At 38.9% G+C, this 24,736-nt stretch overlaps 1 protein-coding gene across 3 annotated transcripts in view; it reads left to right on the forward strand.

The window, feature by feature from the left end:
* Nucleotides 1–2,374: 2,374 nt before the first annotated feature.
* Nucleotides 2,375–24,736, forward strand: part of LOC102688782 (latent-transforming growth factor beta-binding protein 2) — a 128,145-nt gene continuing 105,783 nt past the window's right edge. For all 3 annotated transcript variants that reach the window (XM_015350349.2, XM_015350353.2, XM_015350352.2), the window contains exons 1-2: nt 2,375–3,550; nt 10,425–10,495. In XM_015350349.2, the coding sequence (XP_015205835.2) occupies nt 3,024–3,550; nt 10,425–10,495 (598 nt within the window). In that variant the 5' untranslated portion in view covers nt 2,375–3,023. The remainder of the gene's footprint in view (nt 3,551–10,424; nt 10,496–24,736) is intronic.

Consider the following 24,736-nt stretch of genomic DNA (forward strand, 5'->3'; position numbering starts at 1 on the left):
TTACAAACTTTTATTTCAAGGGAATTATTATTAATTATAAAGCTCGGAATATGATCCAGCCTCCATAAACATGTTTTCACGATGTGGTTCAATAAAAACTTTATAAAATGTTTTATAATGTAGTGAGGCTTGGTCGACTGCGTGTTGTTCTGAACGTTTTAAGTGACTGACTAAAGAAGACGGTTAGTAGAAAAGGAACCAGATGCTACCAGACAACTTTTATTTCACTTTTATCACAACCAGACGTTTTCGACCATACCAGACGGAGAAATTTTGTAAAACCTGGCACTTGGCTTGTGTATTAACAGAAAACCAAACCTAGGCAACTCTGGACAGAGCCCAGTCTGGCAATGGGTGGTCTATTTTAACATACCTGATTTCAGTCCTGACTATTAAAATTGATATTGAATTGAAACCATTGCTCATTCTTCATTTATTCCTCAGAGTATTACATTACCAGAGTAATGCTGGAACAATATGTTTTAAGTTTGGATCTGAAATGGGGTATTGGGATGTTTATGTAGAAAAGCATTCTTAGCAAAGGAAAAAAATACTAATCACAGTCAGCTCTTATTTTTATTGTTGTCTTCAACAAAATAACCAACTGCTACAGGATTATGAAAATAAACTGTTGGATTGATATTTAATTGGCTTTTCCAGTTTAAGAAGCTGTCAGCTGGATATCAAGAGTTGAGTATACGTTTTGTATCAACAATCAACTTGTTGTGCCCAAATAAAGCCATATTATACCTTATCAAAATGGATTCCTATTGTGTGCGATGGTTTTTGCTAATTTTCAGAAGTTTCGACCTCCCCCAATTTAAGGAAAGGCACGAAAAGGGACAGGGACTCGAAATTCTACAACTGTGCAGTACTGCCTTTCTGTGCTGCAATTCTTCACCTTAATGGTTTATAAAAACGCCTTCTCTCTCCCTCAGCGGAGTAACGCGTTTCACCAACACATCAAAAATGTACGTTTCTAGAACATGTATATTCACCCTGTAGACGGATGGACTGTAAAGTTCCCTGCGAGAGCACGCTGTTTGAACACTAGGCATGGTTGAGGTCTTGATTGACCGCTCTCGTTTCCCTGCTCCAAACGCCATATCTTGAAGCAGTGCGAGACAGCGCTCGCCACAAGAAGGGGCTGATTTCTGCAGAAAGTTTTTTTTTTGGGGGGGGGATTAAAGATTATGTTCATTAATTTGTCTGGGCACATGCATCAGGATAGCCTGCGGGTGAGTTTCTGACTCACGTCTACTGCCATTGTGAATCGAAACACCTCACCTGTCTAGATTAGCAGGAGGTGTGATCAGGACGACACCAAAACCGAAACCGAGATTCTGCTGTAATATGTGTCAGTGGGCTCAGATAATCTCGTACGCGATCATCTACTTTATGTATTACTAAAATCAGCTTTTTAAATGTTACCTAATGCAACACGAATAATAAATGATAATCACACATTTCTACAGAAAAATAGCATAAAAACAAAAACTATAGCTCAGATAATTTCTTTGTTACGGATCCAAACCATACTTAAAAACAACGCCGGAGGCAGTGAAATTGCAGTTCAAATTCCTACACGTTATATGGTTACCATGTGTATTCAGAGAAAGAAATAATCAGGTCAAGTATTTATGAAACGGCACCGGCACAAACCAGATGTCACTTACACATGCTTATCATACTTTACCTTCTCAAAACTATTAATGTAAAAATACATTTAGGATTTACTGCATGCGTAAAATTATTGGACGTCTGTTCAGCAACGTCAAAAGAAATGTGGCACATTGTTGTAAGACCGCGCTAAAAAACGGGGGGAAAAAGTTAGAGGCATCACATAGTAGTTTGTTGAATTGTTGAAAAATACATCTGGGCTCTTGCTAACAAAGCGATGATTTGTTATCTAAATTGCGTTACACTTTCTTGGCACGAGTTCTTTGCCTTCTGATTTCAGCGAATTGCACCAAAATGTAGAGACTGTCTAGCAAAGATTCACAAATGCCTTTATTTTGAATACGCACTGAGTGAATGTTTGAACTATTAATCCAAACGCTCTTTCTGCTGTTTTTGCCTCTTGACCCTCATCAGATACAGTAAATAATCCTTAAACCGCTGGATTGCCAGTACCAAGCCGCATCGTTCGCGATGTATATTTAAAAGTTTTAGTGGAGGGGATGCATCTGCTCCGTGACATAATTTTGGTTCCACCCCAAGGGGTTAATCCATCTATCTGTGCAAAAGCGGGTGTTGCCAAAAACTTTTAAAAATCCCCATTTTAATCTATTTGTTCCTATTTAAATTTTATTGCATCGTTTTCCCAACTACAGAGAGTGAGTGAGAGAGAGAGAGCGACTGGCTTCAGGGGGCTGAGCGTCTCTTAAGCATGCAGGAATCAAAAAGACAAAAAAGTGGGAGTTTCCGAAAATAAAACCCATGCAAACCCTCAAAAATTTCCCGGTGACTTCAGATCCAAGGAGGTGGTCACATCTGCGCTCGCTGGATTTAAACTGCAAGGAGAACTTTCACTCGGAGCTGTGGGACTGCTTTAGCCTTTCGATCGCATCTCTGCAGTTGCCTTTTAACTTTGGAGAAGGAACATGAGATTTAACAGGCGGATAAGCACAAAAGTGTACCAATGATTTACACCACAGGCGCTAAACTATTAATTTTACAGAACTATGTTATATATATATTATTCTAAATTGATTTTATAGAAACAAGTCGTGCTTGGAAAAAAGTATTTTAGAATCTGACGAGTGGTACAAAAGTTCAGTAACTGTGTGTAATGAGCGTCTACCTGTGCATTATGAAACGAAGGAATCAAACTACCCTTCTCTCGTTCGCCAGTTATTTTTTGTTGACGATTTTTTAAAATCCTGCAGTACCCACAGAGAGGTTATGAATGCGGATGACTTTCGTGAAAAGTGAATCTTGTTAAGCGTAATTGAAACCAGCTGCTATTTCAGCCTGATATTGGATAATTGATTCTGTGGGTTGTTTTGTTTCGACGTTTAAAAATGGACCGACTGGGCACTTTAATTTTGAGGGTATTAACTGTTGTACTACTGGTACGAATGTGTGACACTCAGAGGGATTTGACAGGTGGAAAACAGGACAGCGCAAACACTCGCACTCTCTGGGACCAGGGTCTAGCGCGACCCAGGAGTCAGGGGGACAGTGCAGAGGTAACCAAAGACGGCTACTCTGCCAGACCACCAAGCGTAACCTCCTACCGGACACACCAGAATAGCTCGCCCATAGGAAGGGGGACTCAACCTCGTCTACCCCAGAGCAGAAATGCCCCGTCAACGCAAGGAAACAGACACACGACGGTCGTGGGCAGCAGCATCCCCGTTGCACTACAAGAAAAGGATGCTGTGACCCATCACGGCAACGCTACCTTAACCCGGGACAACACGCGAGTGTCCACGAAACAGCGAGTGACTTATCCATCCCAGCACAGAGCCCGGATCAATTCCAGGCAGAGCTCTGTTACCAACGGAGACTCCAAACACAGGGCTGCAGGTTCGAGGCGTCTACTTGGGTAAGATGATTTCCCCCCTCTTTGTCCAGCGGGGTCCCTGCTAATATTATATCAATACGCACATTTAGTAATCAATTATTCAATGATTAATTGGATAAGAGATTTATGATGTGGGCTATGCAGATTTAGATCTAATGTACATTGTCTGTAGTCTAATGTCATGCTGAAATGTTAAATATTGTCAAGTCTTTGAATGACAGACGCTGAACCCGCTGCCAGGAGTAATCTATGCATTGTTCAAATCAGCCTTCAAGGGTGAGGTAAAAAGTTAAGTAGGTACAAATGTCAGTGGAACTGTGGGATGTCAGGGAAAATCAGAATACACTTGGTTAGCTTTCCCAACAATAATGTTTTTTGTGTTTTAAATAAATTACACAATTCTAATATGGAAATTCTGCTACATTTAAGTGTATTATGCCTTATGTCTTGCAGATGTATGAATTACATGTTTGTGTGAGGATTGCATTGTGCATATGTATTCACAAAAAGACTGTTGTTCGAATGTTGGCATTTTTGCTGCTTGTTTAAATTTTAAGAAGGGGTTTTGACAGCAGTTTGCAAATGCAAACATAAAAAAATAACACTTTTCTGAAGCGTGCTAAACAGTATTTTCCATTTTAACCCTTACTGCTAATCTAGTTTTTGCATTAATTCCAAGTTCTTCTTTTAATGTAGAACATCTACATTGGGGGAGGGAAGATCCAACAGCAGGTCATAGTAAACAGCCCTTTGTCCTTGTTAATTTATGCATAGTTCATATGCAACAGTGCAGCGGACAAGAGGATGATAAATTAATGAAAATTGTGATCCACTCACCAAATTGCCACAAATGGAAACAAAGTAGTGAATGACTGGTTTCTGGTATGAAGATGGAAATAAGCTTGTTTCTAACTGACAGGCATCATTGTGTGATGGGTTTTGAATGTGTAAGTGGCAGGAGGGTGAAAGGTCTGATTTAATCCCAATCAAACAGGAAAAGCCATGTGACAAAATCCAAGATTTCTTTTGGGGGGGGAAATGTTAACTAAGGGAGACATATGGATGACAAGGGATGATGGATTACTGTCCATAAATTTAACACATCTCTAAAAGCTTTAAAGAGAGAGATTAGCTGGTTATTGTATTACAGGTTTGCAGGTAAAATGCCTTTGTTAAATTCCTGTTTAGGGATTTAATTGAGAAAGCTCAAACTCTGTACTGCTCACTTGTTTTCTCATGTAGACCATCTGCCGATTGGGCAAGTTGTTGTAGCACAGATTCTCCAACCCCTGTAACCGATCTCAACCCCTTGTTCTTCTTAGGTTTCAACATGGTACCCCAAATCCCAAGAGTTCTGTCATTTGTTTTTCCTCAATCGGACCTCCTGGATTGTTTCTGTGAATTGAATTTGTACTCCTCAGTAAATTAAATCATATGCAGCTGAGCAGTAAGCCCGAAATTTGAAATAATATAGATGTGCAATGAAAATGATATACCCATCACTTGCAAAAGAATCAAGCAGGTAACCTGAAAACTGTACAATGGAAGCATTTTGGTATCTGATTTCACACCAAGCCCTTTGTACCCAAGCCAAACAAATTTCAGTTAGTTTTTTTAACTGTGTGTTGTGGGAGTTGATGATGATGATAGTTCAGTAGTTTGGTACTGTACTTGCCTGGCAAAAACATCTGTAAGAATGAAAACTTCATGGACATGAAGATGGAGTGAAGGGAGGGATGCGAAAATAAACATAAGAACAGTTACAAATGATGACTTTCGGCATGTCTAGCTCATCTGGGAGTTAGAAACTAATTGATCCAAGGATCCTATCAAGTCATTTCCTGAAAGAAACCAGGGTATCAACTTTAACAACATGGTTGGTTAGCTTGTTCCACACTTCTACAATCCTTTAGGTTTCAAAGAAAACAAGTAAGATTGTGCATTTATATGTTCTGTAGGTAGGTGTAAGTGGGCAAGATTAGGATCTGACCTCCTCCCTTAACTTTGTATGAAACTCCATGAAACATACTGTATAGGTAGTTATTTAAATTGACGCTAATTCCCAACCATCTTGTAGACATGTCTGGATAGGATCCTCATACCTATAAGCTACTGGCAAGTGATCTAGCAAGATCGGTCAGTTCCTGTCCTCTTGTGTTTTTTTTTTAATTCTTAGAATGAAATTCATATTTAATTTCCATTGGAAACCCCCAAAACTGCCAGATGTGGCAGTTTAAAACCAATCATGCTGGATTCATCATGCATGCCTTTTAAATATAATTAATATATTATACCAGTAGATAACTAACTGTATTACTGCTTTGTGAAAATTAAGATGGAGTACTGGTCAACATCTCATTCTTCTTGGGGGGGGGGATTTTAATAGGATTTGATAAGTCTTCTGAGGTCTGAACATCTTTGGGAACATTTTCTCACATCATTAAGGCATTTCTCACATTTGTTAGTCAGCTGTCATGAAGGAGAGAATAGGTTTCGTGTTTTCGGTTTGTTTCCCTTCTTAAAGGTAGAATCCAAACATGAGAAACTGTTGATGTGTCAGACTCATTGAAAAGCTTTTATGTATGTTTTCCAGCTAAAAATGTCTTACCATCAGGATCGCAAGTAGATTGCAAGACTACAAAGACAAATAATCATTTAAAATGCACCTTGTTATTCTATACATCCAATTTCTTAACACTTCAGGTTTACAATTACCCAATTTAGGGTCACAGAAGTCCCAGAGCCAGCAAGCAACAGGTGCAGAATACAGAATACACCCTGGATGTGATGCCAGTGCATTGCAGGGCTCAGACACAGACAGTCACACTCACACCAGGGTCCGTTTTCCCAGATAAGATAAGATCACTTTATTGGCCATATAACATTTCTTGTATTAGGAATTGTCTATTCGCATACCACAACTTGCTCTTGATCAGACACACAGACAGGAAGAGAAGCTTGGGGTCAGCCATTTGTACGGCACCCCTGGAACAGTTGGGGTTAAGGGCCTTGCTCAGGGGCCCAATGGAGTAGGATTCCTCTGCTGGCCATGGGGATGTGAACCAGCAACCTTCCAGCCACAGGCGCAGATCCTTAGCCACAGAGCCACCCATGCAAATGAACCTACCAGTATGTTTTGCAGTGTGGGAGGAAACCAGAGCACCTAGAAAGAACCCATGGGGCAAAAATAAAAACTCCATGCGGAGAGCACCCAGGGACCCAGTGCTGTTATACAGTGCTAACCACTGTGCCACTGTGCAGGCCCATCTTTGTCATTATCATACATAATCAAACCAGCAAACATCCAGTTATGGAGCTTATCCGGGTTTCTGAAAATCTGTCAAGATTTAGTAGGAATTGTTGTGGTTGTTTTTTCCAAATAAAAGGAATAAAATGCAATAATACGTACACGCTTCTCTTATGAAACATGGATTCTTATAAATGATTTGGAATATGCCACGTTGGGGAAATCCAAGTCCTGAATTCCTGTTTTAATTGCCATTTGATGAATCTTGTGAAATATTTGAATAACATTCTAAGCAGCAACAGCAAAAAAGTAGTCATACACTGTAAGGAACATTGGTACTTGACAAGGCATGCATTCAGTCACTATCTGACTCATTTCTTTTAAGAAACAAATCTGCTTGTAAGTGAATATTTCTTAGTCATTCTTCAACTGAACATTAATGACAAATTTCCTTTCGGTAAGTGGCCCCCCTTTTTGTCAATGTGTCTGTATGCTGATGTCTGATATTCTTGCCCCCAGGGAGAGAGAATTTGCAGTACACCTGTACTCTTGCACAAAAGACTAGTAGTGGTTTCAATCTGTGTTAATAAGCTGGAACAATTAATACACAGCAGTTTTCTATGCCTTTAAAAACAAGATATTGGATCTTATCTTCCTTTAGAGCATTGATACAAAAATGCTTTGCATTATTTTTTCTGGCTACCATGTGTCTCAATCAGTAAGACAGGGGATTCCTAGAGACCAGATATCACTAGTGTGAATGTGGGCTCATGTCATTAGATGAATATGACCAGGATTCCCCTGGCTGTGGCACCGTGGTTCAATGGGTTTCAATATGTATGAGTGTCTTTGGACAGGGCAACTGGATTGCTTTTGGCTTGCCAGTGAATGATCTTGTAGTGAAACAGATGCCTGTCTGTGTTTTTGTCTAGCTTAGTTGTTAGTGCTATGGGCATGAAGTTTAAAAAAAGAGCAGATTATCCAGCAAGTGCTTCTTATTGAGAATGTCTTAATCTCTCCTTTGCACGTATAGCTGTATGATACAAAGATGTTGTTCCAAAATAGGGGATGAAAAGCAAAATGACTGATGAGGGGTTTTATGGCTGTCTAGGCTAGAATTCCTCACACTAAAATCTTTGCATTACTCTTATAGGGCTGATAAAGATCTAGTCATGATCACCTTGTGTTGTTCTTGTGTGATTGTATCTTGCATTCTTGCAGCATGGGAATATCCTATTCAAAATCTTTACTTCCCTCAATGTAGCTGCTATATGTTGCATTTTGTCTTTGCTTTATTGTGTAATCTCATGTATTCAGATTCTGTGGTATTTTATCTACATATGCTACCTTTTTGTATTTGAGTGTACATATTATTCAATATTAGTTCAGGTGGGTATTATTCAATATGGCTTTTTAATGTTCCTTGTACATTTGTACAATAGGAATGTGGAATAAGAGAGGCCTTGCATGACAGTAATAATGAGTAAATAAAACTCAATGAAAGCAATCCATGCCTTTGTTCCATGTTAGTCTTAACACAACAGCCTCTAGAAAATAACCAGGTCTTGGCAGAGTGATGGAGTCATGTCTGCCAAATGGTAGGCTGACTGAGTGATTAGCAAGTGCCGCAGCCCATGTATTCCTCCTGGTTTTGTTATTTTCTGAAAAACAACTGATCATAGAATGTTGTTGTTCTGAACCTTCGGTGAACTGTTATAAACCTTTAGTGAAATGTTTGTCAGGCTCTGGGACACGTTTTGCTCATTAGATATGAAATAAATACAGCTGGCTGGTATGAAGACAATTTGAAAAAGGCTACAAGTGCTTTTTATTTAAAAATGTCTCATTCAAAACAGAAGTTTTCATCTGCATTTGTATAAAGGACTCGGAGGCTCTTCGAACACACAGAAGGTGTACTGTGTACACGGCATGCTTGTTAATAAACTGGGAGGTTAGGGAAAATGGAAATGCTGTGTTATTGCTCAACGTTTAATGCATTAAGCTGCATGAAATGTGTTTTTTTGCAGTGAAAGAAAGAGGGGACTTGAAAGCTTAATTTTGCAAGGCCTCTGTGCAAAAACTATACTGACTCGAAACAAGTGCATTAACCAATCCTATGTCCTGTATATACAGTCTTTTAAAACTATCATTTGGCCTATTTAGCCTTTTAACATCTACCTGGTAATGACATTACATTTGTATTATTTTTTTTATTATGAGCATTATTATTGTATTAGAAGCTCTGTTATATTCTAAGCAAACATAAACAGAGGCATAGGTGATCCACTCACAAAAAAAATCAAGATTGGTTTAATCATACTATAAGTTTGCAGATTTATGTTCTAGGTGTACTGATGTATTTATCAGTTTTTAAAGCATGTGACCCATATTCCACAGCATCTATTGCAAGTTGCGCCAATATTGTTCCTGGAGTGCTGAGGTGTCTACATGATTTCATCCAATGGCTTTCAATGGCAATGACTTTTTTAAATGACAGAAATTTAACCACTTACAGAAAGCTAATCTTTTAATCTTGCAGTATTTATTAGTCTAGCATATACTGCAGCCTTTCGCAGCTTGGAAAACCACACAATTTATATATAGGGAGAGAAGACATTTTCCATTATTGAAATAACCACTGTATTCCAAAATTACGTACAGGAAGCAATAAACTCTTTGACCTGTCTGAAGGCCCTACATTCCAGACTTGAGACCCATTGAACATTTGTCATGGGAGCTGGAGGGTGACGTGTGTGTATATACATTATAAATACATTTAGGGCTCAGAGACCAGTCACATGCTTTTTCAGACTCTGCAAAAGAAATGGGACACAATCCCACGAGACTGCATCTGCAGACTGGTTCAAAGTGTTCATCACAGATGTACTGCTTATGATGATGGCCACATGCATCAGTAGCCTGTGGTCATTTTGTACAGTGATGCCACTTGCCTTTTTTAAGGTACTGAACTTTGCTTTCCCCGTGAGAAATGCTTGGGACTTTATCCCAGGGCATTTATGCAGCTTGTCAGTTTGAAATGTACATCTGCTTAGTTTCATGCGAAATGTTAACGTAATGCTGGCTTGTACCATGCTTTTAATACAGGTTTGTGGAATTCAGAGACGCCCAGCCTGACTGTGTAGTTCACTGAATTCAGTTTTTCATATCCTGCTAAAGTGGCCTATAAATGAGTAAGCATAGTTCTGTTGCTCATAACCATGTAAACAATCTGGTTTTGGGCTTCAGTATTGCAGTTTGTAACTTGTCATATTTTCTGTGCCTGGAGATTTATGTATTGCATAGGGTGCTTTATCGCCCTCACGCTGTTTTTCCTGAAAGGTCACATAACCTTCCATTCTTTCAGTTTATGACACTGCTGTATATAGAACATAATTGAATGGTCGTATTACAGAGTTCCTGGTGGAGTTACATTCTTTGCTTAAATATTGGGTGTAATTTAATTACATGCACTTATGTGTCTCTAAGGTATCTTTTGGTTTCAGATGTGGAGTTCTCTTTTCTGATTTAAGAGAACTGCAAACAGGCAGACTTTATCAGATCAGCTCTGACCATGTATTGCTTCTGGTTGTAAATTTTGTATGTACAGTACAGACCTGGCAAGTCCATTTTGATCTTTTTTCTTTCTAGGCCCAATGTGTGCGGAGGACATTGCTGTTCAGGATGGGCTATAGCACCAGGGACAAATCGATGCATAAAGCGTAAGTATAAAAAATGGATTTTGCCACCACTTTTCACTCTCTAAACAAAGATGAGCAGAGTAGGAGATACTTCCTGTTTGGATCCCTACTGATGCTACAAGTTGAGTTATGACGTGTGCTGAAGACGAAAGATGGAATTGTCTCATCTCGAGATATCCAGACAACCCCTTCTGATTCAACTGTCCATTTACTTGGAGAAAGGTGGTCAAAACAGGCCGTGGTGGAAAGTGAGTACAAGCACAAGTAAGTAAAATGAGATTCTGCGAAAGGCAGTGAAAACTACTTTTTTAAAAAAATCTCATTTTTGTTAGACAAAAATTAAAGCTGTGTTTATGCCAAACGTGTATACATTTGAGCTTATGGAATCTGAGGAATACAGCTGCTAACAGTAATGAGCCAGCACAGTAGGAAGAAGTTTAACAAATGAGGAAATAAAACCCCCCAGTTGAAATCACAGACCCAAATCAGAGAGCAATTTAAAATAACAGAAAACTGTGTCCTTTTTCTGTAGACTAACTTGTTTTAAGAGCATTACGTACTGTAGCTCTACACTAACAAGACTCTTAATTGTATGGTGAAGTTTGAAGATTTATGATGCACTTAATGTGGAAAAGGGCACCAATGAACAAGAATCTTTATTCTGAGAAGCGTCTGGAACACAATGAATTTTCTCAGATGTCTGAAGCAAAACCCCCTCTATACTGTATTTACGTGTTTTTCACAGTACTATTTGCATTCATGGAGTTTCTCCAAAGTCGGCAAACTTTCCAATTTTCATAAGAAACAAAGCATTCACTGGCCGTTTGGATCACTGGCCGTCAGTCAGTTTGCCTTTCCTCTGCTTTGGAGAATGTTGACAATTCCAGGCACTTGATAAAATAACAGCGCACTGGTTTTCATTTCTCATACCAGTGCAAAAATGCTGTCGAAACAATGAAGATAAGCAACACTGAGGTGGAAAAAACTGCTGTCCAGCGTAGTACAGCAATAAAATTAACGACCTCTCACAAGGGTCCTTCGCAAATTCTTATGGAAGTTTGACAAGAGAAGTTTTCATAGTGCCGCTAGCTTGCAAGGAAAAGGGGACTCAAAGCTGAGTAATTAAAGAGCGAATCCTCTGCCCTCATCTAATGTGGTAAATAGTTTTTTTCTGTTATGGAGCCATGGGTTTCAAGTTGTTGCTTTCCAATTTTTTGAAGGCAGAAAAGAATATTTCAAACATACAGTAACACCAACAAAGACTTCTTTGAAATTCTCAATATCTGGTTGTTTTGAGATCTGTTACTTTGTTGGGTTACCATATCTATACTTTTAAGGTTAGAACCTAGAACGTTCTTTGCCTTCACTGGCAATGGGCAAGAAAAAGAAATATTTTTGATGTTCATAGCTGTGTTTTGCAAAATGTCATGAACACTTTTTTTCCCTGATGTGAAATCTGAGTTTTTAGAACTCCGTCCAAGTGTGATCTTAAGAAAATGAAAAGAATACTTTTTGCAACTTCGTTTAAACCCCAAATATGAGAAGTTACTGAACAGAATGACATTCAGTGAAAATGTGGGGGAAAAATATTCAGTTGGTGCTGGGCCTTTTTTTAGTTTAGTGTCCCAGATTGGGAGCAGTTGTAAGTGTTTGCTCAGCCACAATAAATAAAGAAAGTGCCGGTTCCTTGAATTACCAATTGCAGTTCTTCGTTGATTTGTGATCAAGTTTCATGAGATGTATGTAGGGTATGCCAATTGTCATTAAGGAAGTCATTTTTTTTTTTGCTGTTTTTAGTAGTCCGGTTGTTATGGGGATTCCAGAAAAAATTGCAAAGCTATGCAGGGAGAAAAGGTAATTGAATGACAATACCCTGTATATAGATATTCACCTCTCTTTTTAATTAATAACCGTGCAAAGATACAGAAGTATCTTGTCATATACTGCAAGTCATTATACCAATCTTTCATCCAGCTCTAAACTTTTTCTTTTGCTCTTGCGTTTTGCTAGCACAGTAACATCTACCCATGTTAAAGGCATTATACCAAAATTAATTCATAAAAGGGAGAAAATAGGGCATTTAAGTAAATTCAACCTTTGATGAGCATATTTGCCAGTCCTAAATGGGGATTTGCAGTTGTCTGGTTGTGGGCTTTGTTGATGGAGAATGACAGCTGTAGACGTCCCCTCAGAGAGACCTTTTCATCCCAGCATGTGACTGCCGTGGTACTAGAGGGATGGTTCCTATGTGTCTTTCTTCTTCCTTGTACAGAGGGATGGACACAAGCACATGAGCCGCTTATTATCGAGAATAGTGCTCAAGAATTCCATAAGTTAAAATGGAGAGTGGAACAGGAGTCGCCACAAAAAAAAAAAGCTGGCAAATATTTTGAACTGAAAAGAAAATAAAGAACCTCTTCAGACCTCATACTTTAAACACACTGCACCATCTGGTCTCTTTTACTTGTTTGGCCCACACCCAGGTGAGACCATCCAGTAAGCAAAGTAGCTCCTGCAATGACCCAGACCAGCGCCAACTCGGTGAGATGGGCTGCTCTGGTAGCACTCATTGTTGAGACCTCCACCACATTGGGAATTCTCCACTCGAAAATGTAAAAAAATTGGGCCCTTTGAAAGATGAAACGCAGAGGTTTTCATATTGGGGGACCGTTCGCAGAGCATGCTTAGAAAAGAACCACCTGAAATACAGTATGAACAGAAAAGAATTGAACAGTGCCTATTCCACAATAGTAAAGCGCTAGTGGAACTAGTGGAACTCAGTGTACATGACTTTAGAAAATATCTGTAATAAGCTTCTTTCAGTTTGGAGGATCTGGTGTCCTAAGTTAAATGTCGTTACAATGGCCTCTGTTCTAAATCATGCAGTTTGAACCAGCAGTTGGTCAAATGAAGCCAAATTACTGCTGTGGCATTGTATAGATAGGAGGTGGTTTGATGCCTGTCCAGAAACCTCGAAATGTTATTAAAAAGATGGATGTTTTATTTTTTTTAAAGGCACACTGGCTGCTGAAGCACAATAACATAAAGTGAGAGATTAAAGACCTGTGCGAAGGGGGATGAAATTCTAGCTGCCAGGTTGTCACTGATAATTTGAAAGAGAAATGTCCTTAATCCCCTCGCTTCTTCAGTAGTTGCAGTCAAAAGAGAGACAAAGGAAATTTGTATCTGGGTCCACATGGTATCTCCTGGCACTGGAGGTTTCCCTGCAGAGCTCGAGGTTTGTGGCTTTCATTTCTTGTTTCTTGATATTCATCATGGATTCTTTAAAAGGAGCCGTTTAAACGGCATTCCCAGTGGAGAAAGTGGAAGACAGAACAGGGATCAGAGCACAGAACAAAAGGACATTCATTCATCTGCAAAGCATGACATCTAATGTAGAAAATGTGGGCATACTGTACTCTAATATGTATTTTTTTAAATCAGTGCGATAATTAACCACAGCAGTTGAAACCCATTTTGGAGGAGGAATAATACACAAAAAAATAAAAGTTTCTAAAAAGTCAGCCGCCTGCGTATATTTTTTTATAAAGGAGACGACTGCATGCATAAGAAATAACTCGACAGTGCCTTGGGGAGCTGTGAAATCATTTTCAGTGTTGAACTCCTGAAATTTTTGTATATTAAAACATTGTTGAGGCACTGCTCTTAATTCTTTTATGAGAAGCCAGGTTTCTGAAAATTGGTCTACCTTATTCCTAAAACTCAGTTCATAGAACAAACTATTACGATTATTAGCAAACCTCGGTTTATACTCTGCTAGAGCAGATGGACATCATAAAGCTGGTATCAGTGTAGAGCCTTTATTATCTCCTTTTAAGACTTTCTAATCTTATTTATTATTAGTTCCTGTTACAACTGAAAGTTGTTTAAATGTGGAAATCCAAGAAAGTCACCACCTGTTTCTCCCTCTTCTAAAATGTCCTGGTTTCTCATTATATCAGATAAATTAAGGTAGTGACTCAGCAGTTTTGAAGACCAATAAGCCCTGCAACAGCCTGAACTGCAGTACGCCGAAGTACAATAGCACTTGTTTTTCTAAGACAGCAGTCTTTAATTGCTTTACTTAAGGTGACTTATGTAAAAGTGGTCTTTGAGCAGAAATCGAACAGAAATGTAAAATCCTTCACCTGAGACATTTTCAGTTCTCAGATGCATTTTCTTGGTAAAAAAAACAAGTTGTTTTTTTTAATGAGGACTGCCAAATGATATCTGATGGAAGCGATTATGGTTTCAAATACAGGAACTTAAGTAAAAGTAAGTAATTGTGGTGTAAATTTGTCTTGGAGAATGACATCAGAACTGACCTTTGGGTTGGAACCAGTAAACACACATTTGGTGCTAATTTTGAGAAATGAAAAGCAAAGTCGTCTAGCTTCCAAATGGGTGGCACTTCAGGAACTATGCCATTCCTTTTTATTTGTAACGGTGAGCCATGGTAAATTCAATTGGTGTCCTCCCACTGGGATTAATAAAACAGAGCACTAATGATGCTGGCAGTGCCTAAATATAGTTTTCCTCTTGCAGTGCTGGAAACAAAACATCCTGCTAAAGACCTGTATTAAGGGGGCATCTTATAAAATCGGTAATTATAACTAATTAGGATTAAGCTGTATAAACCAAGGTATACTGTATATTTGGTGCTTCCTTTTTGTTTAAATGGCTGATTCTTTACATTTGATGTTTCCATGCAGTTCAGTGCACTCCTTGGAAGAGGAGTTTGCATTTTGTGCATCGGTGAGGTCTGCTGCAGCAGTTTTACATCTGTTCTTTAAAAAAAAAACACCCTTTCACACCAGGAGCAGCAGGGCCCACATGTAAAAATAGAACCAATTACATACTGTCCTGAGTGCTTTAGTGCTTCGAGGCCAGAAACAGATTTCAATTTGGTCAAATTCCGTCAAATGGAGAGGAACAAGCCTAAAATCTGGTAAATGTCTAGCAGACTACTGCACTGCTGTGTGTGTTAGGCACTTTACAGCAGGGTACGTTGCAATGAGCAAAAGGAGAAAGTTAATCATAACGAAATGACCCTTTCATTTTGAAAGGGGAATGATGCCCAGAGACCTGCTTTGTGTGTTCAGTTAATGGATCTACCTGAAGATATGCTTTTTTTTCCCTGTAAAGTGTCTAATGAATCGGTAACCTTTCAGGCGTGGCAGTATGGCAGGGGTTGCTGTTATGGAAGTCTATTTAGAATTTCAACTAAATGGGCTCGGCAGCCATTGCATTTCCAAAGAGTAGCCACTGTGGCCAGCACATTTAAAACGCACCTGTCTTTCACCTGATGCTTTGCTAATTTTGTTAAAGAACTTAAAAAATCTTTCACATGTTTTTGAAATGCCAACTGGATAGGCGCTTAATGGTGGGAGATTTAATAACTGTAGCTAATTCAAAAATCTTTCCCAATGAGATGTATTATTTTTCATTGAGCATCTCGGCTACTCTGGTAACTGAACTTCTTGCCATTTCCATGTATTAATTGCAATTAGGGTTGGTTTTCTAATTGTTGTTGTTGTACCCAAGGGGGGTGGGGGGGAGTTCAGTAGAGTTGCAGATGTGTATTGTGCTTGAAATCTAACAGGTTTAGACCAGCCTGGAATGATGGGGAGTGATAATACTGTGCACCTTGATTAATAATAGCAGAGAGCTGATGTCTCAGGCTTTCTAAGATTACAGAAATTCCTCAGCTCACTATAATAAATCACCATGGGTGCTTGATTTGAGTCTTAAATACTCAAAGCTTTTGCAGCCAAGTGAAATATAAAAAAGGAAATTCTTAAATGTTTGGTTGCCTTTCATTTGAATTTCTTAAGGGGCCAGAAGTGGAAATGAACTTATTGATATAATAGTCCACTTTATTAAAATACACACTTTATTCAGGTGTTTGATATTGCATAAAACCAACCATATTTTTAGCAAGCACAAATATTATTCTGTTTCAAGCCCTTTAAAGTTTAACATGAACATTGATTTTGGTTGTCGAGATGGTGCAAAATAATTTGCATTCCCAATAGGAAAATCTATCTTAATTGTTAGAAAAATATAAAATATATTTTATGCACATGGGTTATCTCCTTTTCCAGTTCAGGAACAAAATGACAGTGGAAGACCGAACCAAATTGATTTGTCCTACTTTCCAATCATCACATCAAGTACCAGTTTGTCTTTGTCAGTGGCTTCTTGGGTTTCCCCAGAAGAATTGCATGCTATATTTACAATTTGTTAGTAATGAATGGGTGGGAAAAAGTATTAATTTAATCCCAGATTAGATTCTAAACATATGAGACCACAAGTGTTCATGTAAACAGATAGTCCAAAAATGAAAAATACTGCCACTCACATCTGTTCTTCCTCTTACATAATATTGTAACTCAGATAATATACTGTGTACATGAAACAGTTATTTAATTATCGGTGAACCAAGCCCTTAAAACATGTGTAGTGATTTAATAGGGATCTCCAGGCCAGTGCATTTTTAACTGTGCAGGTTTTAACTTCAGAGAAAGTATATAAAAAGGTTTTGGCCCATAAGCACCAGTCTGCGAATGGTCTTGTTTTACAGGAGCTCCAATGTGGCTCAGCTGGTAAAGGTGATTCAAGTGTGAGGTGGGCTGTAAGTTACAGACATTGGGAGTCTTGCATTTTCAGTTTGGAATTAGTGCACCAAAGGTCTTTTGCTCCCAAGAACAATGGAAGAATCTGTGGCTTGTAGGTGTCACGGATGTCGGAAAGGCATGCTGTGGAATGGCCAGGAGAGAAAGAGCTTATGCATAGCGGCAAAATGGGTTTAGCTCGGGCTCAGGAGGTCAGACGATGTCGGGTAAAAACCTTTGCCCTCAGGCCACGGAGGAGATGCTCAATGCTGATCGAGGAGCAAAGGGTGACCCAGAATTATATAGCCCCACACAAAGACACACCAGAAGGACAAGAAAAGCACAGAGAAACTACTGTAGGAACAGGACAGAGTAGAACCTCCCTCTAGACGCAGAGGGCGTGACAGTAGGATGGCAGAAGGCTTGTGGGTTCTGCTGCACGCAGCTGTAGTGCTTAAAGCACCCCAAAGGATGAACAGCTCAATGGGTGGGCGGGCCGGACAAGCCAGTCTCCTCTTCTTCATTCTCCCTGTCTGGGGAAAAGGAACAAAACTTGCTTTATTTTCATCTTTATTGCTCTGTCCTGTGAGGTCCTAAAATCCCTGTGGACATATTACACTTCACATTCTACCCAGCCAGCCAGAACCATAGAATTTCATTGGGTTTCTCCCAAGATGAAGAACAAGCAGTGGCTTACTGAATCACAGTAAATCAGGAATTTCGGGGAAGGGATTCTCCTCCTACTTTTATACCATGGATGTTTGATGAGTTAAGGAGAAATGTGACTTAATCTTTATAGGCTGAATGGAATGTAGGACTGGAATAATAGAGTCTCTGTGGTCACCACGCAGTTGCTGCGATTAAACTCATCCATCAAGTCCATCCCAAGTTATTATACAGGCTAACTTTATACACAGATTAAGCCTTCATCTTATATATAATGAGCACAACTGTGTAAAAATGCTTTGGTTGTACTCCGCTAACTATACATCGATTCCATTTTTATTGTGTGTAATTACAGTTTAGTCAGCATGGCAGACTGGAACAGTTTAAACCCATAATGTGGTCTATTTTATTTTATTACGTGCGATATTTCGCTAAAAGCAGTAGAAAAACCTTTGCCAAAGTGGACCACAGAGACCGGGATTATAACCTGGAAAGAAGTAAAGATCCTGCTTACTATAGGGTGGCAGTTTTGAAAATACATCTTTATGCAAAAAAATAAAGGTAAAATCGCTTCCAAGCTTTCTGGAAGACCTAATGATTGACGGAATGAAAGGCGGTAGAAAGGAGTTTCTTTTTGATTGCTTTCCAGCTTTCCTTGGCCTGCTGAGCTGCTTAGGGCCCCATCCAACCTTAAAATAACTTTTCATGCATAAAGTCTGCTTCTCTGTCCAAAAGACAATCTCACCCTCGTACAGAATTCTTACTTAATTTGATCATATCCACACTGCTATTAGAGAAAGATTAAAACCTTCCACTTTGGAGACACCATTAGTAATCTTGTATGTTTAGTTTCAAGTGCCGGTTGCTCGGCCAAATGCAGTGTAACAGTTACTTCATTTAAGTAACGTCATGCTGAACATATGCAGAAGTAGTTTGGTTTGAAATCTGTTAAACAAGAAAAAAGAAAAAACCTCCACAGGATTAGTGATGCTAAAGTGATACTTCCTCTTCTGGATGCTGCTGTCGTTGGCGGAGTTGGTGTGGACGATTCACCGCTTATTTTTTTAGGGATGTTTCTCTCGTCCCCTTCAGGAGATGCATTATACAGTTCTGTTTCAGTAAAAAACAGGAGACTTTAATAAAAAAAAAATCTGATAAAGGAAGGGGATATTTAAGTGTCGGTGTCTGATTTAAAGAATGGCAATTAAAAATGGTGTGGAGCACTTCAAGTATCATAATGGCAATGATTTAGCAGTTAATAATAATTTATTACACTTATATAGCACTTTTCTGGAAACTTCACTCAAAAGCTTAACAGAAAAGAGTGATGAAGCCAATTTATAGATGGGGATTATTAGGAGGCCATGACTAGAAAAGGTCAAGGTGGACATTTGGCCAGGACACTGGAATTAGTGCCCTTACTCTTTTCAATGCTATGGGATTTTTAATGATCAGGGAGAGTCAGGACCTCAGTTTTGCATCTCATGTGAAGGACCGCTTCTTTTTACAGTATAATGTCCTCATCACTATACTGGGGCATTAGGACCCACACAGACCGCAGGGTGAGCACCCCCTAGCACCTCTTCCAGCAGCAACCTTAGCTTTCCCAGGAGGTCTCCCATTCAGGTATTGGCCAGATTCATACCTGCTTAGCTTCAGTGGGTTGCCAGTTGTGAGTTGCAGGGTGATATAGCTTTGCATTCCATTTAACACTTCTTGTGTATCAATTTAAGATTCTTTAAGGATGGACTCCCCACCACTGTCCGGTTGCTCACATTAGATTACTATTTAAACTATATACATACAATTGTGGTGAAACAAATAGTTTCAGCAGGTTCTGAAGATGTTTTAGACAGCCAAGGCTAGCGGGGCCTCCTGGGCTGTAAGCACTGAGAGAAAAAAGACTCACTGTGCGTAATATATTGTAAAAATGGTTCATTCATTTTTGTATCCTTTGTAAGTACATTTAGTCTTAATTACTCAAATCACCTGTGTCCCCAACATATGCTTACAAGCTTTTCAGTTGCTAAGGAAATATTTAAAATCAGTGGCTAGCACAAGATGCAAAGCAGAGATCTAATCATATACCACTGGAAAGCAAGGTTTGGATTCTTTTCAATGTGGATACATGTTTGACCACAATCCTGCCTTTAAATCGGCTCTTAAAAATGAGATCATTTGCAGAATATATCAAGAAAAAAAAAACATTTGCTGCTTATGTGTGAAAGCATTCGCCTTTTCACTTCAGGTGTGTTTTTTACAGTAAGTGTGTAGTGGCAGCTCTGTATGTATCTTGGATTCTTCTAGGTATGCGGTTCAGTGGGAAACGAAATAATTACAGTACAGACCTCTGTGCAGTACTGTGTCAGTAAGGACTGTTTTTCAGGGCTTCGGTGAAAACCTAGAAGGTTAAGCGGTTACCAGTTCAGTGTCATAACTCTGGCTGACTGTCAGGAGAGCTTTGTAGGCTGTTAGGCAGCTCTGTAATCGATACAAACCATGGCCAGCACACTTTGTTATTGAGGTTAGGGGCTGGATGCGCTTAATTTGTTAGACAAACCTTTGCTGCTGTTTAGAAGCCAGCTGTTTTCAGTCTCTGCCTCAAATGCCATTCAGTTCACTTTGGACTGATCTTCCGGTTACTAACTACGATAGTTCATCTAACATACCTTTGTCATCAAGATTGATTTTTCTAATTTGTCTTCTGATTGAAGAGGAAATTATATGAGAAACTTCTATATGGGGAAAAAAAACTTCACTGGAATGCAAACATGGTTAAATATATTTAAAAAAAAACCTCCTTGATGTTTTGCATCGTGGAATAAATATTGTGATGCAAAGAGAAGATACCTGGATTCAAGTATCCTGTGACTTCTGTTCACTGTGAACAATAAAAACCAACAATGATATAATCCTTCGGAACATGTAATTGTGCTGCATTGAAGGCGTCTTTTGTCACTGTCAAATATAAACTCTTAGGTGTCCAAAATATTTATAATTTAGGGCTGTTATTGTAAAAAAGAAACTCTACCAAAATTGATTCGACTTAAATATCTCTGCCTGTTAGAGCCAAACTCTGCCAATCGGTTAAATCAGGCAACCGATTGGCAGCTTTTTTGTCCTGCCTCCCCTCTCTGGTGAGTAATAACTAAGAATGATTACTGGTGAGTAAAGGCCTGAAAAAAAACTCTGAAGGTAAAGAGGCGTTACACACAGACAAGCCCTGATGTACGCTGAACAGCACTAAAGTACCAAATAAGTTGTCTCAAATAAGTGATTTGATTTCAGTTTGTGCATCACACACAATTACTGAAATGTTTGAAGTCAAAGTAGTGACAGTGTGTGTTGTGCTTATGGCTGTGAGCCTCATTCACCTATCATGGGAGAAAGATTTTCTCAAGGAACCTTAGAGGCATGAGTTAGAAACCATGGTTCTATAATGCCATTGTAGAACTTTAATTTAACTGGCACAAAAATCCAATCATTTTATTGAAGATCCTGTAGGTTGTAACAATGAGTAGTAAGTGGCATTTGTTAACTAGGTTAAAGTTGGGAAACCTTGGCTCTTACTGATTAACAGGTTGTCAGAAAAATTTAGTAGAGCTTTAAAGTCACACCTTCATCCCATGTCTGAAATACTGTTAATACATCTGTACCAATAATACATGGTAAAACAATTCTATTTTTTAGATAGCAGCTCAAATCAGAGAAGAAAGAAAAAAATAAAAGCAATTTTGTTGTTGGTTGACTGCCAAATAGTTGCTTTCTTGCGTCTAATATTAACTTTGTCATAGCCATGTGGGGTATGTTTTGTATTCTGTAAAATACCAACAGCCAAACATAAATTAATAAGACATTTTCATTACTTTATTTTTAATTAGCATGAAGCAATGGGGATTGTGCAGAAATCAGGCTATTTGTAGTTCAGTCAGTAGTAAGCCACTGTGAGGAGATCATAAAGTTGGGGTGGTTTTGATACAAGATGAGCAAATAACATACTTCCTCAGTGAAAAATTTCATTATTGCCAAGAGCTCAGTTCTGCAGAACACATGGCATGTCATATATCATTTTCCCTTCTAAATGTCTTCCGCAGACATATGGAAGTTGTTTTGCTATTATTTTCTGGTTTTAAAAGCACGTGTGTTTTTGGTGTGTGTGTGCGTGCGCGCACACACTTCTCCATTAATCTACATTGCACACAGGGAAAATATTTTTCATCACAATGTGTTCATCACAATAGTGTCTTGGGTCAGTTGAAGGTAAAAACAAACTATCCCACCAAGCTTGAGGGAAACTATGAAGCTAATATGAGTACTGCACATCATGGGGAAAACCATGTAGTTACAATACATGGGATTAGGACAAAACCGACGATCTTCACATTTACTTGAAATATTATCTCGCTTGGGGAAAACACCTCGACTAGCATAGTTTAACGGAAGGCCACTGTTTCTAGCTGTGTTTAAATTTAGGTTGTCTTTTTTTTCCAAATACAAATTTTGTTCTTGTTTTATTTGGGGGAAAAAAAGGTCAATCCTTTAGAAGAAGATGCTGAATTTAATACCTCCAATATATCTTATACATATATTTAAAGCTTAGCTGTAATACACACAGTGTGCCCATAAGTGGGTTGGAAAACTGGGAAAGCCTTTGTCAGAGGTACAACTGAGCACTCTTGACTCGGCTGTGTTTGTTTTTATGTAGAATATGTGGTCAGACCCAGGATTCATGGACTCCAGCAGCCCTTGTGTTTTTTTAACCTTTTATTTAACCCAACAAATCGATCAATTCTGATTTATGATGATGACCTGACAAGCACCAATTTCCACAGCAGAGTGTTTAATGGAGTAATTGCTGAGGGGTACAGCAGCAGGTCACAGCAACCTTAGATTTGAACCCAAGCCCCTCTGTGCTGAAGTCCAGAGCCCTAACCACTGCTCCACTGATAGATCACCAAAGGCTGGTTCCTTGCTGTTGGGAACGCTCTCAAGGCACCCTGGGAGTCACATCTTTGTGACAGTGCAAAACAGGACTATGAGACCCGGTAGACTCATGTCTTCAGCAAGCTCCATGGTTGATAATCGCCATCTACTGTACATTGGTGCCTTGAGCCTGATCAATGTGATTTGAAGACTGCCCCAAAACTAACAGGCTTTGAGAGTAGGGATTTCATCAGAGCATGGGTTGCCCTTCAACAAGATGAAATTTGAACGAATTAGATCAATTTGACATCAAAGCAGAAGGATCAGCTCATGCAAGGTGTACCTTCATGGCAATAGATCTTGATGATGATGATCTCCTCATAGTTGTATTTGGGACATGATGCACCACTTTTAAATTTAGATGGATATTGTTTGATTATTGAATGCATTATCCTGCAGTCAAACAGTGTTATTTTTCATCCGGCTTTTGACACTTCTCCTGTTCCAGGCCAGGTAGCCGTGTCCTGCTACACTCTGGCACTACATATGCTCTAGGTTTTTCTAGGTGTACTCACCCTTCCCCTCACACTGTTACAGTGAAGCAGACTTTTTTTTTTCTTTCACACATGTGGGATTTTTGCAGCACTGCATGGGGAGAGACTTGTAGAGACTTGCTTAAAAGCCTTCAGAACAGTTCTCAGGTTTCTAATTTATGGATTATTTTTTAAATATAAAATGCCAGATTATACTCTCTTATGTGGACAGTTTTGCTGATTTAAATACATTTGTTGTACAAGCTGACCCTTTTCTTATGTGGCTTTCTATATGACTCTTTTACTTCCTTTCTTTAATATCGGATATTATTAGGCTTCGTGTGGTACTTTATAGTTTCCACCAAAATTTCACTTTGCGGTATTTGCTTAAGGAACAGCAATTTCTGACCGGATCCCTTTTAAATGCACAACATTTAGGCACATATTTTAGATAAATAATTTTTAATTCCAAAATTAAATCATAGCTTCCGCCAATTACAAATTGGAAACATTGTGATGATTTCTTGCCAGTGGCATCTTTCTTCTACCATATATAAACTGTGCCACCATGTGCTGGTTTGAAATGAACAACTGCCAGGTGCTGTGAAGCTCCGATTCAAAGTGGTTCTGTGAGGGGAGTAAATACAAAGGAAAGAATTGTATATTTTTCATGGAAATAATGTCCTTAAGCAACACCAGCAAATTAAAAACTGCTCTTTAACGCTTGGTTTAGTTGGCGGACTTGATGCATGTTCCCTAATGAAGCACAGCCGGCTAAAATGTTGGAACACTTGACCTAATAATCTCTTTTGACAGGACAGCAGGTCTTCTTATTTAAAAAAAAAATCCTGAATGGCAGGATGGCTGACCTTTTTTTACTAAAGGAATGTTCGGTAGCTTAGAAACAGAGCAAACCAGAAGAGATCCAGGTGTTTTATTCTGTTGATTCCCCAGAAGTGTAATAGATAAAACTAATACAAATTCACAGTTGTTAACAAGATCAGGTTGTGCTTAAAAAGATCAACTGAAGTGACAAAAAAGGATATGCTGATAAATAGCATACTTTTTAGAACACTATTTTATTGTTTTCTAAAAATCTGTTCGGATTTATAATTTTATTAAGGAAGGTTTTATATATATATATTTAGGGCACATTATGGCATCTGTTGCTGTAGTTTCCACTTTTTTTGGTTGCACAGTCTGGTTTGAAGCAATAAGGCATCATAAACATAACGGATCATCTGAATACTACCTCCTGTGCAAGTCATTCATTGTACTTCTCGATTTTAGCAGCCTATAATGAGACCAAACTGCAGGAGTGCAGCCCCAGATTATGAGATTTCAATAGCAGGTATGTCTTCCGCAGAGTGAAGATCAGGTGAGCTGCATGCTGTATCAGTGATCTTTTAAAGGAAATGAAATAATTTTAATTGGTTCTCTGGCAATGTCAGATATTCGGCTTAGGATGGCCCGAGTTGAATGAGTGAAGTGTGGAAGTGTTATAGTTTGAATCAATGTGAAGGGAG

The sequence above is a fragment of the Lepisosteus oculatus genome, chromosome 8 (genome assembly GCF_040954835.1).
Source record: "Lepisosteus oculatus isolate fLepOcu1 chromosome 8, fLepOcu1.hap2, whole genome shotgun sequence".
Classification (NCBI taxonomy): Eukaryota; Metazoa; Chordata; class Actinopteri; order Semionotiformes; family Lepisosteidae; genus Lepisosteus; species Lepisosteus oculatus.